At 37.2% G+C, this 18456-nt stretch overlaps 1 protein-coding gene across 2 annotated transcripts; it reads right to left on the bottom strand.

The window, feature by feature from the left end:
* Positions 1 to 2388: 2388 nt before the first annotated feature.
* On the bottom strand, positions 2389 to 12831 carry r3hdm4 (R3H domain containing 4). 2 transcript variants are annotated; one of them, XR_009925431.1, is made up of 9 exons: positions 12653 to 12831; positions 9787 to 9944; positions 9394 to 9515; positions 9129 to 9246; positions 8957 to 9042; positions 8169 to 8254; positions 7416 to 7471; positions 3409 to 6877; positions 2389 to 3370 (listed from the first exon to the last, which is right to left on the bottom strand). XR_009925431.1 is itself a non-coding variant. In XM_062424367.1 (8 exons), exons 1-8 carry the CDS (start codon positions 12691 to 12693, stop codon positions 6774 to 6776), a joined length of 771 nt encoding a protein of 256 aa, XP_062280351.1. In that variant the 5' UTR covers positions 12694 to 12831; the 3' UTR covers positions 2389 to 6773. The 2 variants fall into 2 exon arrangements, 1 of the variants encoding a protein (XP_062280351.1); XM_062424367.1 differs by having other exon boundaries at positions 2389 to 6877.
* Positions 12832 to 18456: the final 5625 nt, after the last annotated feature.

Genomic DNA, 18456 nt, shown 5'->3' with positions numbered 1-18456 from the left:
GAGCAGGAAATTGTCTTTTTTGTCCTCATCTCACGTATGTTGACAGCTTCTAAAAGTCACTGGTCACGTTATCTATTTCCAAATATAATTTTACACTTGTAAGAGAGGAAAAAAAGCCTGTGAGTGCTGAGTGGTCTGTAGCTGGTTGAGTCCTGCAGCTGTTAACTAAAATAAAGAGCTTGAGATATTTAAAACAGAAAAACGATCCTTCATCTGCCTCATCAGATGTAACAGGATCCAGGGCAAGAGCGTGCTCATTGCTCTGACGCAGTGACAGATGAAATTAGTTAGAAGTTCATAATTTGACACTTGATATCAAAGTAATTAAAAAATGTGCCGTTGTTGCAATTCAGCTGGAGGGTACAGTCAACGCAGGACAGAACTAGTTTTATACCTGCGATGACATTAAAGTAAAAATAGGATTGCAGATTAAAACGGTCGATGAAAGTAAAACATAAATCATCAGCTAGAGCCTGCTGGTGAAGACAGACTACTTAACTATAACCAAAATACTTCAGTTCAGCAACATTTGTGCAACATGGTGTTAATTTCCCTGAGTGCAGAGAACAGTACAGAGCAATACAACAAGTAGAAAGCCTTCTTAAAACTGACATTAACCACATCTTTTCCTGCTGCTGTTAAATTACTTTGACTTCCAACAACATCAGTAATGGTACAGCTTTGAGTATCTCTATTTTCCTGTAAATAATGAAGTGTTTGACATGCAAATATAACTTTAGTTTTGGTCGTTTATTTGGATTTGAACCTGTTCGTACAACTACATTAAAAGATGCGTTCAGCCTTTACTTTTAACTGTTATTCATATTTCTAATGCATCAAATTCATTTGATTAGTATGTGCTCTTATGTCTTGTGTGATTGTTTAAGTTTATGTTTCAGTATGAAGCCAAATTCCTGTAAATATTTCCGTTTGAACAATACATGATGTATACAAACTTTAATATTTAAGTAAATAACATAGTAGTACTTTACTGATGATGTCGTAATCATACTGTATAGTTTCAGCTCGTGATTGCTCCTCCTATAGGTTGTTTCGGTTCCTGTTTGCCATATGGTGTCATGGATTTTGAGACCATTGATAATATCTGCCACATTTACAGTCTTTTTAGCTTCCCTCTTTGTGTTTCTCTGTTGAGCTACTGGTGGAAGTGTAGTTACAAAAAGAGGGACTTAGACGCTAAGCTTTTAGAAGCTGAAAGATATCTACTCAATGTGACCAATTTAGATGGCTGATGCTTTGTATTAGCTTCAGATAAACTTTTAAATACATTTTTGGCAGCTTTGGCAGATTTTGGCCCCCATTCATGTACATTGTAAGTGCATAATGAAGGGATTTTCTAATGGCCTTTGTGAACAGGAGGAATAATGGTGGCAAGAAAAAACAGTTTCAATGTTCATTTGGGTACCTGATTTTTTTCAAGACGGACTTGAAACAATTGTGAAACTGTCAACAGTCCTTTAATTTTACAGGGTTTTCGACACTGTGGAGCTGTTAGTTGTCATGCTTTGAAAACTTTGAAAATCAAAGAGATGATTTCAATGCATCTCTAATAGCTGACAAATGCTAAGGGTCATCCATCCAAATAGTTTCATCAATATAAGTCCTTTTTGATTAAATGTTTACATTATAGAATACATTTTTATAGTTGGTTCTGTAAGAATCAAACTAAATCTGTTGCAGCAAATTATGTGTGCAACTAAAAATGATCATATCATTGATCATTGGAAATGAAGCATGTAGTGGCTGATGGCCAGAATTTCTTTGTACTATACTGCCATCTAGTGGATATAACCACAGCAAAACCCACAGAGCTTTCCTCTAATGTTGACAGAACTACTCTAAATCTAAAACCTAACTTTAGAGACATCAGAATATATATATGTATAAAGGAAAGAAAACATCATTAAGTACATTTTAAAAAGTACTAATATCTCTTAAAATAAATAATAAAATGTCATTATTTGGACAACATCCTAAAGTCTCTATAACACTTTTGACAATTGTGTTGTCAAATTCAAAGCATCATGGTTGGCACTAGTTAGTGTATTCTCCTTTAGAACAAAACCTTTTACCTTGAGGTTTAGTTTGTAAAGTTAAAACATAATTATAAAAAATGAACATTGCAGTTTAGCCTAATTTCAAGCAGTTGAGTCAAATAGTGTAAGCTAATTAAAAAAGTACAGTGGTAAACAAATTGTCTAGTAATTTTTCACATGAACATGTAGTAATGTGATAAGAACAGAACCTAAAGAATGTCAGATGTGGAAGAAAGACTGACGATTTGAAATTTAATATATGAAATAAAGATGATGAAAGACTGAATTTGTTACTGAATCATAAAAGGTTTTTAAGCAAAGAGACGATCAGTGGAATTACACTCATATTTATTAAAACCGTCTTTTCAGACATGGCTTTCATCGTTCTTAATTACATAATTAAATGAAGAAAAAAAGTCTTAAATCCTTTAATAGTTGCAGTGATAATTATAAATAAGTACAGTAGCACACACATCCTTATATACACAAACATGTTTCAGTCTTAGGGTTTGGCTGATCGAGGGGTCTCCTGGTGCAGAAGATGAGCACTGAAGGGCCAAAAGGGCAGCAGCTTTGGTTTTAACTGAAGCAAAAACTGGGTGTGAGAGAAGTTTGGGGAGACTAGGGGCGGTGGATGGACTGCTAAACCTGACCTACATGCCCTCCATGAAGGAGGCAGAGTTTGACGACTCAGGAGAAACATCACTCATGTCCCCGACAGAGATCTCTGAGGTATTCAAAAAGCTCCTCAGAGGCAAGGTGCCAGGTGTGGATGATATTCGTCCTAAGATGCTGAAGACTCTGGACATAGCAGGCCTCTTAAATGTTGCATGGAGGTGAGGGACAGAGCCTAAGGACTGACAGACTGAGGTGGTTCCCATTTTTTAAAATGGGGAGCGGATGGTTTGCTCAAACTATTAAGGGATCACACCACTCAGCGTCCCGGACAAAGCTTATGCCAGAGTCCTGAAGAGGCGGCTCTGGTCGATTGTTGAATCTCAAATTCAGGAGGAACCATTTAGATTCTGTCCTGGCTGTGGGACAGTGGACCATTTCTTCACCCTTGCAAGGATACTTGAGGGTTCATGGAAGTTTGTACATCTAGTCTACATTTGTTATGTAGACTTGGAGAAGGCTTACAACCATGTCTCTCAGGGCACCTTGTGGGTGATGTTATGGGAGTATGGAGTACTGCAGTGAGAGCTGTGTTCGCATTCAGAGATGGGGCTAAGAGCTTGGAGATCTAGGGGGACCTCAAAGTAGAGCTCCTGCTACTTCACCTTGAAAGGAGCCAGCTGAGGTGGTTTGGGCACCTGGTTAGGAAGCCTAACCAGGTGCCCAAACCAGGCACATCCAACTGGTAGGAGACCCCCGGGTAGAGCCAGAAAGCTGGAGGGAATCGCCTAGGGATTCCCCCAACAGGAGCTAAAGGGTTTTGACAGGATGAAAGCTGGGTTTCCTTAATTAGCCTAATGCCAATGTGACCCCATTGCAGATAAGCGGTGGATGGATGGATGGATGGATGGATGGATGGATGGATGGATGGATGGATGGATGGATGGATGTTTGAGTCGAGTGTATAAAGCTTTCAGACTATTACAGGATTTTTCAATGCAAACATTGGCACAAGTCAGATACTTGATTTTACTATTTACAGTACAACTACTACTTCATGTTTTTTTTTTGTTGGCAGCGCCCCAAGGTGCTGGGGTGAACATGCTCAAAACAATTTCATCTTGAAGAGAGTACACAGTACACATAAAACTGACACCATGTGAAATCACAACATGACATTCAGAGTGAGAAAGTTGACAGCCTGAGAATTAGATTTCCACGCAACAAACACACAAACTTTGGTTGTTGACAAAATGCACCGAAAGCTCAAGTTTTGATACACTGCAAACAACAGTATAAAAGAATCAGGGATACATCTTTGTTTTTAAATAACCTGGATATATGTTTCCAAAATCCAGTAAGTAGAAATGTAGAAATATATGTACAGAAAAAAAAACATAGAAAGTTGTATTTATAAGGCAGAAGTGCTTCTCTGGGGTAGTAAATAATATTGACATGAAACACTGAGAGTCAAAGCTCTGCAGGTTTCACCATCAAAACACCTTACATCTTTAACATATTTTTCCATCAATGTAACATCTACTGTACATACAGTATACATTCAAAACCGTATCACCTGTATACGTAGAAAGAGTGTAAACTGAGCACCGTGCATGATGCAAAAAAAAAAAAATCCAACATTAAATCTTCAAGTGAATGGCAACTTTAACAATAGTTCCTTATCTTTTCTTTGAATATTGACATGACTGAAGTAACATTTGCACTTTGTGTACATCAGTGTGCAGTGAAAGCAGCAGTAATGATTTATTTTACAGGTCCCCTTTACAGGCTAGAAAGTTTTGTAATTTGCAAGTATTTTAGGGTTCACTTTCATGACATTTTACAGAGAGGATGGTGCAATTTGATACATATTCTAAGTAAAAACAAAAAAGCGTGAAGTTGGTGAGTGTCCCTCATTATATTTGGATTTATACATAGTTGATAAATTTACAGAAATTCTTATAAAATCAGATTCTTTATAATTATTTAACTGACATAATATTTAGTTTTCAGTGTGTAGTTTTGTGTGTCAAGACTACATAAACAGCAGATACTTTTAGGAAATGATTGAAAAGTCTAATAAACTGACATATTGTTTGACATGAATTCTCACAAATTAACATTTTTGCATGAATCCAAGTATAATGAGAGTCATTAACCAATTCAACCTTCTTTCCCTTTTTGTCTTGTACCATATTGCACCATACTGTCTCTAAAACTTCCTAAAACTTAACAGTTTTTTACCTGCAAATTACTCAAAAACCTCCAGGAAATAAGTATAAAATTGGTAAAAGCTTTACCAAAGCAGCAGCTGGGTCTGTGTGGGATATGTTCAGCCACAATACTGCGCACTCAGAAGTGTTTTGACAAAGCCCAGAAACAAGTACCCACAAGTATGTTAGTGGACCGTGTAAATGGAAATAAACAGACTTGCAACTGAAGCCTAAAAGAACATTTCAGGTGGAAATGTTATACAGTTGTTACTCTATTATTTCTCAGTCATGTTCTGTCAGATGACTTAAAAACCGCAGCTCAAACACATCTGGTGTAGACAAGGCGTTAATGCATCAGAGACCAAACTAGCAGAGATAAATACAAAGAAAATATGTTTTCCCCCAAAAGTAGATCCTGAAGAAATTGTACCTAAAAGGCGAGATTTCTTCTCATACATATTACAGATAATTATCCAAGATGTTTTTAGTTGTTTTTTAACTTACCAAGCATATCAGAAGCTGTTATTTCACACCACAGACAAAAAAGACTACCTATGATGAGTAATGTGTCTGCGCATATAGTGAGATTACTAATATTCATGCATCTTATCTCACTATTGACACAAATCCTACAGGCTAATTGTTCAGGCAGTGTTGCAGTTCCTCTGTCTTAGCACCTGTACACACTGTCAATCATAAATTAGCACTAAAGACTCACATGTCTTTACACAGCGGAAACAGGTTCCAAGTAAATCTTCCATTCATTTTACATCATTATTGTCAATCGTTAATGTTTTGAAGTTGTTTTTTAAAAATTATTACTGACCTTTAATATGAGCTCGCTACCCATAACTACGACTTCCCACCAACCAGTGCTGGAAGATGTTATCAAAACTCATAAGAAAAACATTATGGATATGATGACATCAGTTTGTAAGAAAACTTTGATAGACATTAAAGTCAACAGTATGGCAATAATGTGAGATTTACTGACTGTTACTGTGAGATTTGATGTTGTCTTAACATATGTTGTTAAATTCTACTATTTGCACTGTAAAAGACTGCAAGAAAAAAGCATTGCTTTGAGGATTTCTGGCTTAAAAATCCATTTTGACCTAATGCTATCATCCTGCTAATGACAACTACTCCCATCTATTTGATATTTGCCTGAATTGTATCATGAAACCAACTTAACTGATCAGATGATGAATTTACCACATTTTCACAATGTAAAGAATCATTCCTCACAATTATATATTACTATATCCATGAGTAACTTAAGAAAATGAAATTAATGTAAATGTCAATGCTGTATGTGAACAGCTGTTAATTTAAAAAAAAAAAAACTTATTACGCACCATATTATAAAACATATTTGATAAGTCTAATAATCTGATTTAATATGGGGCGAAATAATGTACAGTTTGGCTTGAGAGATGTTACCTAAATCAAAAGGGATCATCTCGTGTTTAGCGGCCGTATCAGGTCATCTCAGACTGAAGCTGGCCAGCTCAGCTCTGTTAGACATGGCTCAAATTTAATCAGATTAAGATTTATATGTTAACTTGTGCTTTGAGCTGAATGCTAATACATGCAAGCATACTAGTGTTTGTGTAGAATTTAACATGTATATCCTCAACAAGGTGGACTAACTGAATTAGTTCATAGATAAAATTAATGGAAAATTTGCTACAGAAACCAGATACCAGAAACCAACCAGAGAAACCAGATCAAAACTAAGCAGGTATTTTTAAGTGTGAGACATCGAGCTTGACAGACATTACACAGACATTACGTAAAGACTGCGTACTTTAACTACATCTCGTGGAGCCCCTGCCTGCAAAAGAGCCTCACGGAGGGAGAGGAGTAACAGAGTGCGGTCCTCGTCTCAGCTCATCTGCTCCAGGTAGGCGGACAGCAGGAGGCCTGGAGGCAGGAACACCTCTTGTTTGTTCACCACTTCAGTCTGGCGTGACCCCTTGTAGTCGGTGCCTGAGTGTTTAAACAAACAGCAAGCAGACTTTGATCACGCTCGTGTGACAGCGACACATTGAAAGCCTGTCCACCTGTGTAAGCATGATTACGTAAACAGGAAAGTATTCATAATTTATAAAAATGCATCGTTATTAAACCCCTTATTCTAGCTGTTTATTTGCTATCAGCATGTCTGTAGGGTTTTGATGGATAATACAGATTAACTGATGGTTTCTGTCTTTACTTTTTCTCAAAATGTTACCACATTTATACAAAAATGTATGAATTCATCAATTTTCTCACTATTTTCTTATTATCAGTGTAGAAAAGCTGTGAAATTATTCAAAATAATACTCCATTACCAGCAGGGAGACACTAATATCTGTAAATGGTGAATTCATTTACAAAAATGTCACTAAACAAGCACAATATTTTAGAGCAGAACTTTCTTTACACAGATGGTAAATCAAATGTTCTGTTTAAAAAAAAAATCATTTTAAAAGGACAAAATACTTCCATTAGTTTGATACAATGTCCAGCATGTGTTTCCACTCACTTGCAGAGACGAGGTCCATATACTGGCAGACGGCGTGAAGCAGCAGTCTCTCAAAGCTGATTCACAAACAACAAACAACAAAGTCATGACTCCACAGTCCACACTCTGCTCCTGCACAGCGTCTATTTACAGAAACAATCAACCTGATTCAAACTGAATACTGCATTCCTGCTGGAGTGACCCAGTTTCCCCAAAGTGGCACTTGTTTGCCATTTTCTCACATCTTGTTTTTTGTTTGCTGTGTTGTAGTTCCAGCTGCTGCGATGGCGCCATTTCCTCACATGTAATGTAATATTAAATGGATTTTCCAGGTGGGGAAACACGATTAGTTTCCATCAGCCTGAGCTTGAGTATTCAACCTGTATATTTATAATGTGTTGAGTCTGTTGAAAAGTATGACTGTGTGCGTGCAGAGGTTTTAACCACCTCCCACAGCTGTGTACCAAATTATGTCAAATACAGTTAATCTGGGAAACAGTGGGGGGTTTATTTGGTCGGCCTACATGTCACCACAAAATGAGAAAACTAGAACGTCTTTCACCAGTGATGTTAGAGGGTAACGCAGCTCAAGGACAAGGACCAAAACTACTTCTGTAACAATTTATGAGAATTAGAGGTTAGATGTAGATAGAAAAACAGATTGTATGTTTTAGACATTTTAACAACCACTTTTCAGGCCTTCACTGAAGTATTTCACAAACTCCATTTATATAATTAATGGCTTCTATGCACTGGAAACCTGAGGATTTTTACCTGCTGGCGAGGTTGGTTGTGTAGACTGAGTGAGGTTGAGCATTGAAGAAGCTCACAAGGTGCTCCTCAAGCACTTCCAGAGTTCCCTGCGAGGAGAATCAAACAGTGGGTCGAAGGAAGAGAAACACTATCCTGTAACCACAAAGTCTCCTAATGCATGATTAGTGCTGCAGCACACCGTCCATGTGCTGTTTGGATAAAGTGCATTAGTAGATTTTCTTCTTCTTTCCTGTCATAAACCACACTTATATTACAGGAGATGATTTTTACAACTGTATAATGTGGGTAGTTTGTAAAATTTATCTGAATCCCCCTGAACTGCTTTAAATGTATTTGTCATTTGTAAAACTGCATTAAAAAGGACAGTATACACTTTTTTAGGTCTTAAAACAACAGTCACATGCTCATATGAACACTGAAACAGGTTTTGCTTGCTTTGTTAATACTGACCAATAGAGGATCCCTTCATAATGCACCTATGATGTAAGTGATCTGGGCCAAAATCCAAAGTCCTCATTTAGAGCAACATATTTATATCATTATTATTATTATTATTTATAGAGAAATATATTTAAAAGTTTATCTGAAGCTAATATGTGACTTCAGCCTGTCTGAGTATGTCAAATAAAGTAGATATCTTCTACAGTTATAGTCAAGTAAAAAAATCCCTCTTTGTGTTTTGACGGATATTGTTTTCCTGTTTGGCTGCAGAGGCATGATTGAAACAAAAAGAGAGATTTTGGCACCAAAAAGGCAGTAACAATGACATAATATGAGGTGACACTCACTATGGGGATTTGTTTCCGTTTCAGAGTTGCTCGCAGTCTTCGATCGATCCTCTGGAAGCAGTCCTGAGCAGTGAAGGCAGGATTTACTGTGGAGAGCAGAGTGGCTTTTAACCATTGCAGCCTTTTAAAAACAAAGACAAATGATGACATTTTAAAAAGCCTGGACCCTCACCATTCCTCTGGTCTTTAAGGAGCCGGTTGGTGTTTTTCTTCTTGGCTTCGTCCTGCTCGAGCAGAGACAACAGCCTCTCCTGCTCCTCACCAGAGCAATTCATGAAGTCGTTCCAAGGCTACAAAAACAAGAGAAAGAGGATTCATTAAAAACGGGACATCATGTCTAGATGAGAAATGACAGAGACTCTTAAAACTTAAGACGGTCAATAGTGCTTAAAAGGAAAAAGGCAAAGCTGATCACAATGTGAACGCAGCTGACTCACCTCAACGTAGTTTCCGTTGGTGCAGGCTTCAGTGAAGATGGACGGGATGGCCGGGTTACTGCAGACCTCCAGATCATCTTTGGAGCACTCATCCTTCTCAAGAAGATTAGCAAGATAGCGCGCTGATTTTCAGAAAAACAGAGAAGAGTCAGAAGGAAAGTGGTGATATATATATATGTATATATATATATATATATATATATATATATATATATATTTTTTTATATATGTATATATATATGTATATATATTTTTATATATATATATATATATTTTTATATATATATATATATGTATATATATTTTTATATATATATATATATGTATATATATTTTTATATATATATATATTTATAGTATCGTCTACTCTGATGATGTGAAACGAGATCTTACTGTTCTCCTGTCGGCGGAGGCTCTTCTTGCCTTTGGCCCGGGGAGTGAGGTCAGAGTTGCGGATGGCTTGGTTGATAAAGAACTGCTTCTTTTTGGTGGGAGACACTCGCTTGGCGGGAGAGCTGGGCAGGGAGCTGCATTTACGCTCCTCTATCAGGCTGCAAAAACACACAAGATGTCATTATAATCCTTAAACATCATCAGTCTCAGTGATTTCATGATACTGGATTGAAATTTGCTTTGTGTTGTAATTTGTAGGTAACCCCACTTTCTATTGATCTGATTTATATACTTCTACTTCAGTCGGTGATTATTTTTTATTTCCAATGATGCTCAGGAAATAAAAAAATCTGTGAATGTAAGAGGATACAAAGATTAGAAAGAGCTTTTATTCAGTATACAGGTTGATAAAGTTTTCATTAATTTCAGGGGTGTTATCCTTTTTTAATGCTGTGTGCTCTTCTCAAGCATGTCGGTCTGCAACTAACAATAATTTCCATCATCAATCAACCTCTTGATTATTTTTGTCCCGACGAACAGTCCACAACCCAAAGACATTCAGTTTAGTATCACAGAGGACAAAAGAAACCAGAAAATATTCACATCTCAGAGGCTGGAATCAGAGAATATCCATATTCTCTGATTCCAGCCTCTGATTTTTTCTTTAAGTTTAAATGATTATCGATTATCAAAACAGTTGACAAATAATTTGCTGTTTACTAATCATCTAATCATTGCAGCTGTACAATGATTTACATTGTCGATTCATCTGCCAATTATCTTGAATTAAATCATCACATCTGAGGAGCTAAAACAAGCTAACGTTTGTTATTTTTGCTTTAAAATTATTCGATTATCGAAATAGTATCAGATTAATCTCCTGTTCATTGATTAATTGTTGCAGCTTTACATACAACCAAGGAGTGTTCAAAGTCCTTCAGCACTAGTTCTCATGAGTCCACGTTCAGTACAAATAGAAAACCTGTCCGTCTCATCAACAGCTCACTAACAGCATACCTGATGACTATAAATAATAACTACGACAACAAAATCTAACGTTTACTGCTGGTGCTTTACATCACACAAACATTCAGATTTTCAGCTGGACTGAGAATAGAGCATGTCATTATACTGCAGTCTTGTAGCAGTTTAGAAACGAACCCAATTACAACAACAAAAAGTGGCCAAAAAAGGTGAAGTGGGTCACCACCCTGCTAAAACAAATTGATCAAATTGGTCTTAAAACAACAGTCAGGACCACAAATGACCACTGAAACATGTTTTTCTCACTGTAATCACTCCTCCTGTTCATACTAATCATTATGAGATCCCTTCACACTGTGCGTTCAGTGTTAGTGGTGAGGACAAACTCCACCAGCCTTGTTTTGTGTATGAATGCGTTGAAGCTTATCTGAAGCTTATATGAGGCTTCAGCTGTCTGAGTTAGTCAAATAAAGATGAGATCTTCCAGAGTTACAGTCTGTTTCCTCTTTGTGTTTCCCTGTTGAACTGCAACAATTAATTTGTTTGAAAGACAATTAATCTAAAACTAGTATGACAATGGAGTAATCATTTCAAATAATTTAAATGTGAACATTTTCTGGCTCGAAATTTTAACGAAATTGCATAATGGCCTAGTGCAATTTCCAACCTGCAGGAGGCCTAATATTTGTCAAAGATTAAATATGTTTTAAAATTGCATTTTAAATTAAATAGTGTTGTTCTGCAGGGATGTCCTGGCCTACACATTATATCCTACAGACTTTAAAAAAAACATATTTGTTTGGTACAGATACCAGCAAAAAACAACAACAAAAACTATAATCACACTATAATCATTTTAATATGAGTTTCAATGAAAATGAGAATAATTATGTAAAAAAATTAATAAATGAATGAATAAATAAAATTTCCTCTAATCATATTCAAATTGCAATATCCATCAAATATATCAAAGTCATTCAGCAATAGTAGAACATTTTAGGTTGCATCTTGGGCTTTTGGGAAGTGCTAATCAACATTTTTGGACAAAATGATTAATTGAAGGAGGTTCAGTATAAAAAGGAGGGATGATTAAATCAAGAAAATCATGTTTCAGTGTCGATTTAATAACCGGATCATAGTGAGAAGGGGGCATCTTAGAGCAGCCTCAGATGTAGGTCAGTGTGTTGTGGGCCTCTCTCTCTCTCTCTCTCTCTCTCTCTCTCTCTCTCTCTCTCTCTCTCTCTCTCTCTCTCTCTCTCTCTCTCTCTCTCTCTCTCTCTCTCTCTCTCTCTCTCTCTCTCTCTCTCTCTCTCTCAACAAGCTCAGCTGATGCAATATTTAGCCTGCAGGTCAACCCCACTACAGAAACATGATACTTAAAAGGGTTGCAAAATGAGACACTGCAAAACTCAAGTGTAAAAACTAGGTAATAATAATAACAGGCTGCAGGGTGTATAAGCATTTTCATTTATAAGCATTACTTTCCTCTCACTTAGCTTCCTCATCTGTCTCACTTCTGTTCCCTGATGTTTTGTACATTAACACGCACACCAGGAAATCTATACAACATCTGAATTTAAGGGGGAAAAACACTCTTTGTGTTTAAAACACACTGAGGATGACAGCTTAAAAAAAACAAACACACCCCAACATGTCCAGATCACCTAGTTAGCAGCTAACAGGCTAACGAGGACTAGCCAGGTTAAAACCTAAACATATAACCTTAACTTGATTATCAACCCGGAATTGATCGACTCTTTTAATTAATGAGCACGATAGTAAGATTATAGGGCTACAACTCCTGCCTTAACGCTTAAACTAGCCATTTAAATTGAGTTGAAGCTAATTAATGCTGCTAACCGTGAAGTTAAGAGACACTCACATATAATCCTGGTCTTCATTGTTATTTGTCAAAACAACCATCTTATTGAAGAGAAATAGACGTCAGGAAGCCGCGTTGGGGTTCTGTTTTTAAGGAGATGTGTGAAAAATAAGCACAGAAGTAAAGATACATAAAAGTTAAAGGGTGTCTGGAGCTCCTTTTGTTAGCAGCAGGCTGAACCTCCCCGACAAAGACCAGAGGAGAAGGGAGAGGTCTCACTCTATGGCTAAAAACAAGACCTCAACATCTCATCACTTCAGTGTACAGAAAAATGAGGGTAGGAAGTAACACAAATTAAAAATTTAATTAATTAAATTAAAAATGGAGGTGATGAAAATGCATGTGAATTGAAAAATAGAGGGGTACAAATGGATATGAAATGAAAAATAGAGTAGAGTAAATTATCAAATGATTTGATTAATTTAAAGTCGATTTGATTAAAACAGTCGTGATATAATGAAAACAGAGCCATGTTTCATCATTTTCTCCATCTTACATTCATCATTCACAACACAGAATTTGCCATTTATCATTTAAGAAAAGTTGCCTCAAGGGTGGAAGTAACAAAAAATAATTTTAAAAAATGGAAGTGATTAAAATGCTTATGAATTAATAATAGGAGTGATGAAATGTATGTGAATTGAAAAATAGAGTGATAAATTGTCAATTGATTTGATAAACTTCACTCTACTATTCATCATTCACCACACCTAACTGACATTTATCGTGGCAGCTTGCAGCCAAAGACTCAGCTAGTCAGATTCTGTGACCTGCAGTGTTGGAAGAAGTACTCAGATCCTTTACTTAAGTAAAAGTATATGATATATTAAATTAAGTTGGACAAAGTAAATCATTAATGCTGATGTGTCAATGCATAAGCAGCATTAAAAAATTACTCTCAGCCCAATTTCAGCAAAATTAGTACTTGTACTTTAGTATTTAAAGTCAATTTAGCTGGTAAGTGTGATTTAAATGCAGGATTAAAAAAAAATGTTTTAAAGAAAGGGAAAAAAGCTGCCTACTGTTACTGGAAACAAGGCTAATGAGAGCATTGAGACTGAACAAAATGGTAAAGCTGCATTTGTGAAACCAAAACAATAAACTTGTAGAGAGTATTGTGACAATGACGGTAATGGTCAACAGAAAATATCCTACTGTCCTACTAACCTCCTTTTGTCTAAAACTCCTGCTGCCACCCAAGTGAACAGGTAAAATAAGAGGAAAACGCATCCATGTGTCAATCAATGCAAGTAACGCAATATGTTCAGCCCAAACAAATACATAAACACAAGCATATATGTATTTTGGCTCCTACAAAGCTGAAATACACTAAAATGGTCGACAAAGCTGAGAGGAGCTGATAATTCTCAGTGGGTTTGTCACGTTACAAATAATCATTTGAGTCATTGTTGATGTAAAATTGCGATATGTGCAACTTTAAAATCAACCATTGATAACCTTCCATGTCTCCACAGCTCCTACTAACAATCACCACAAAGAGGCTAATGTTAATGAATAAATGATCATCTCTCTCCTTTTGTCAGAGAGTAATTTTGTAAAGCCAGCTTGATACAAATGTGCACGACTGAAGTGTGGAACATGTTTGTTTTTTTAGCTCCTGAGTGATTCATCTTTAAAATAGACAATCTTTGGTATATCTCACCAGCAACAATTCCTGTCATATCTTACAAAAATAGTCACTTCTGCCTCCCTCACTTGTAAAATCCAGCAGCTTTGAATAGTTACAGGTCAGACATGAACCCCTTTTCATCCCTGATTTGAAGCAACAGTGATTTCCCCCCCCACTCATTATAAAGAGTTTGTGTGCATGTTACCATAACAGCCAGTTTATTAGGCCTTCCACAGTCGTTCTGTTCCGTTCTTCAATTGTTCTGTGCTTTTCTCACTGCTGCAGCTGCATAGAAAAGGAGCTGTTCAGTGTGATATATCCGAGAGGCACATAAACAAAACTCTGTGGAGTTTGGGCAACGTTTTATTTCTTCAGAGGCTGTTTTGAGAGATGTTTGGACCCATTCAGAGAAGAATCGCAGAGGTATCTTTACACATTTTTTGGAATGTGGAAAGAAAAGAAGACAAGGGCAGAAAAACATGAACCAGACATATGTCCGATGATTGTGGGTGAAATTATGACATCAGCTCCCAGGATGAGGACGGTAAAGTCAAAAGAGAAGATTAAAGTTACCACATCAAATAGTAAATCCACCACAGGCAAAGTTACTACAACATGTGAGAAATCAGGGAATATAATGAGGATTTGTGTTAACTTGATGCCTGTTTTAGCCTCAGCCAAGGAGCCCATGGAGGAAGAGAAAGAAGAGGAGAATAACTGCGTAAGTGAAAAACAACCAGAAACCAGCTGCAAAAATAAACTATCTGAAGAGACACATGATGATCCAAATGTCTCTCACACAGGATTAACTTCAGCCAGAGTCACAGAAACCAAACAACTAGTGAGTCCTCGATTTGTTCTGCCACCGATAACTCAACCTAAACCAGCTCCTGAGTGTCGAGATTGTCCAAAGGCTAAGAGCTGCCACACACTTCTACTTCCCATCAGTTCATCTGAACAAACTACAAACATCTCTTCCAACGTGAAAGCTTCAGACTGTGGAGGCGACGGAGCAGTTACAGAACCAGCAGCAGACAGCAGACCCTGGTTAGACAATCCCTTCTACTCTAAAACTGTGAGTTAAACTACAAAAAGTTGTTTTTTAAGATCTTAACAGATTACTGTCTCTGCTCCTTAAAGGATAATTTCATGATTTTTTAAGTCTGTCTTAAATCCACAGTTAGGTCCATATGGACACTGTAAGAGGTTTTCTTCACTGTAATCATTCCTCTGGTTCATACTGGCTGTTAAAACATCCTCTTCAAATGTGCTTTCAATGGAAGTGATGGAGGCAAAATTCAGTGTGTCAATACAGTCATTTTGTGCATTTAAAAGTGTGGCTGAAGCTTATATGAGGCTTCAGCAGTCTGAGTTAGTCATATCAAGTGGATATCTGACACATTTACAGTCTTTTTAGTATCAAATTCCCTTTTTGTGATTCCCAGTTGAGCTGCAGTGAAAGAACAGCTAGACTTTGGCACTAAAAAGACTAACGTTGAAAGATATCTTCTTGATTTAATTCATTTGGACAGCTGAAGCTTCATATAGGCTTCAGATCAAGTTTTAAATACATCTTTGTATAAAAGTAGGATGGTGGATTTTGACTTTGTAAGTGCAGGAGGAGTTGTTACAGAAAGAAAAACATGTCAGTGTTCATTTGGGCACCTGACTGTTGTTTTAAGACAGGTTTGAAAAACTGTGAATACATCCTTTAAAATCCTAAGATAAACTACTCAAGCAGTTGGATTTAAAACATCTATCAGCAACTTGCTTCATCACACACAGGTCTGACACCACAGCACGTGATTGAGACGACATGATTAAGTCACAGTTTTTCACAACAGATGTTTTATAAACAAGAAATTGCAGCAGCTTCCTGAGCAGTGATTGAGTTACTGGCATTGTTTAGAAACAACATATATGAAACTTCCCATACTGTGTGCATATTTACGCAAGTACACAGCTTTGTTATTGCCACGTTACATTGGTCAGAGTGCCATTACGCACAGCCGCTCACTGTTCATTAAATCAGCTGATGGCACCAGGCTGCTCCAGTATAACCACACACACCTCCACACCTCGGGTTAGAAGCTCAGCAGCCTCTTTCCCCAACTTTGTGCGTTTTTTGCTGTTGTGTAACATGAATTACTAAATTAGGCTATGTGACTTATGTATGAGGTGAGATAGGCTGCATTACAGTAATCGCTGAAAACGCATCAGTCCGATTATGACAATATTTACATATGAATCCAGTGCATTAGATCAACACCTTTTATCATTATGAAATCCCAAAAACGTTTACTTATTAAATCAGAAGACAAGGGTTAGGGTTAGGGGGTACTCACTAGGGAAAATGGCACATAAATTAGTGTTCCTTGTGCCCAATAGTTTCAATTTGTGGATTTTCAATCAATCAATCAATCTTTATTTGTATAGCGCCAAATCACAACAAAGTTATCTCAAGGCACTTTACACATAGAGCAGGTTCTAAACCGTACTCTTCAGGTTTTAATTTTAAAGAGACCCAACATTCCCACATGAGCAAGCACTTAGCGACAATGGCAAGAAAAAACTCCCTTTTAACAGGAAGAAACCTCAGGCAGAACCAGGCTCAAAGTGGGCGGCCATCTGCCTTGACCGGTTGGGGTAGGGGGGAGAGAGAGCAAGAATAGGAGAGAGAGAGAAGCACATAGTTCATAAACATTGAAGCTAGAAGGTCCGGGACTGGAATCTGTCGTCCGGACGTCTACAGGCCCAGATTGCCTGTGAGACGAGAAAGCACAGACAACTCCGGGGAAGAAGTGTAGGTTATTGAATGCATTAATAGTACATGAATGTTAATGGATATAGATGGATGGATAGAGAAAGAGAGGAGGAGAGAGGAGCTCAGTGCATCATAGAGGTAGGAGTCCCCCGGCAGTCTAAGCCTATAGCAGCATAAACTAGGAGCTGGCTAACTATAAGCTTTATCAAAAAGGAAAGTTTTAAGCCTACTCTTAAAAGTAGAGAGGGTGTCTGCCCTCCGGACCGAATCTGGGAGATGGTTCCACAGGAGAGGAGCCTGATAACTGAAGGCTCTGCCTCCCATTCTACTTTTAGAGATACTAGGTACCACAAGTAGGCCTGCGTTCTGGCAGCGCAGTGTTCTGGTAGGTACATAAGGTACTATAAGCTCTTTAAGGTATGATGGAGCCTGACCATTAAGAGCTTTAAAAGTGAGGAGAAGGATTTTAAATTCTATTCTTGATTTTACGGGAAGCCAATGCAGTGAAGCCAAAATAGGAGTAATATGATCTCTCTTTCTAGTTTTTGTCAGAACGCGTGCATCTGCATTCTGGACCAGTTGGAGAGCCTTTAGAGATTTATTAGGACAGCCTGATAATAATGATAATTACAATAATCCAGCCTTGAAGTAACAAATGCATGGATTAGTTTTTCAGCATCATTTTGAGACAGAATATGTCTGATTTTTGAAATGTTACGCAGATGAAAATAGGCAGACCTTGAAATTGGTTTTATGTGGGAATTAAAGGACAGATCCTGGTCAAATATAACTCCTAGGTTCCTTACAGTAGTACTGGAGGCCAAAGTAATGCCATCCAGAGTAGTTATATTATTGGATAATGTGTTTCTGAGGTGTTTAGGGCCAAGCACAATAACTTCAGTTTTTTCTGAGTTTAACAGCAGGAAGTTACAGGTCATCCAGGCCTTTATGTCCTTAATGCATGTTTGTAGTTTAGTTAACTGGTTGATTTCATTAGGCTTTATTGATAGATATAATTGAGTGTCATCTGCATAACAATGAAAATGTATTGAGTGTTTCCGAATAATGTTTCCTAAAGGAAGCATATATAAGGAGAATAGTATTGGTCCAAGCACTGAACCCTGAGGAACACCGTGTTTAACTTTTGTTTGCATGGAGGATTTATCATTAACATTTACAAACTGAAATCTATCTGACAGATAGGATTTAAACCAATTTAATGCTGTTCCTTTAATACCAATTAAATGTTCAAGTCTCTTTAACAGGATTTGATGATCAATAGTGTCGAAGGCAGCACTAAGATCTAACAGGGCGAGGACAGAGAGAAGTCTGATGAAGTTAAGAGGTCATTTGTAACTTTTACCAGTGCAGTTTCTGTACTATGATGAGCTCTAAATCCAGACTGAAAAT

Source organism: Scomber scombrus, chromosome 8 (genome assembly GCF_963691925.1).
Source record: "Scomber scombrus chromosome 8, fScoSco1.1, whole genome shotgun sequence".
NCBI lineage: Eukaryota > Metazoa > Chordata > Actinopteri > Scombriformes > Scombridae > Scomber > Scomber scombrus.
The sequence above is the reverse complement of the archived record's forward strand: the minus strand, read 5'-3'. Positions and strand labels throughout refer to the sequence as shown.

Excerpts from the sequence above, each read along its gene's own strand:
- r3hdm4 (XM_062424367.1), bottom strand. The coding sequence starts at position 12,693 with ATGGTTGTTTTGACAAATAACAATGAAGACCAGGATTATAT. Across the intron at positions 9,945-12,652 it reads AATGAAGACCAGGATTATAT|CCTGATAGAGGAGCGTAAAT; the intron begins GTGAGTGTCTCT and ends GTGTTTTTGCAG. Across the intron at positions 8,255-8,956 it reads AACGGAAACAAATCCCCATA|GGAACTCTGGAAGTGCTTGA; the intron begins GTGAGTGTCACC and ends TTCTCCTCGCAG.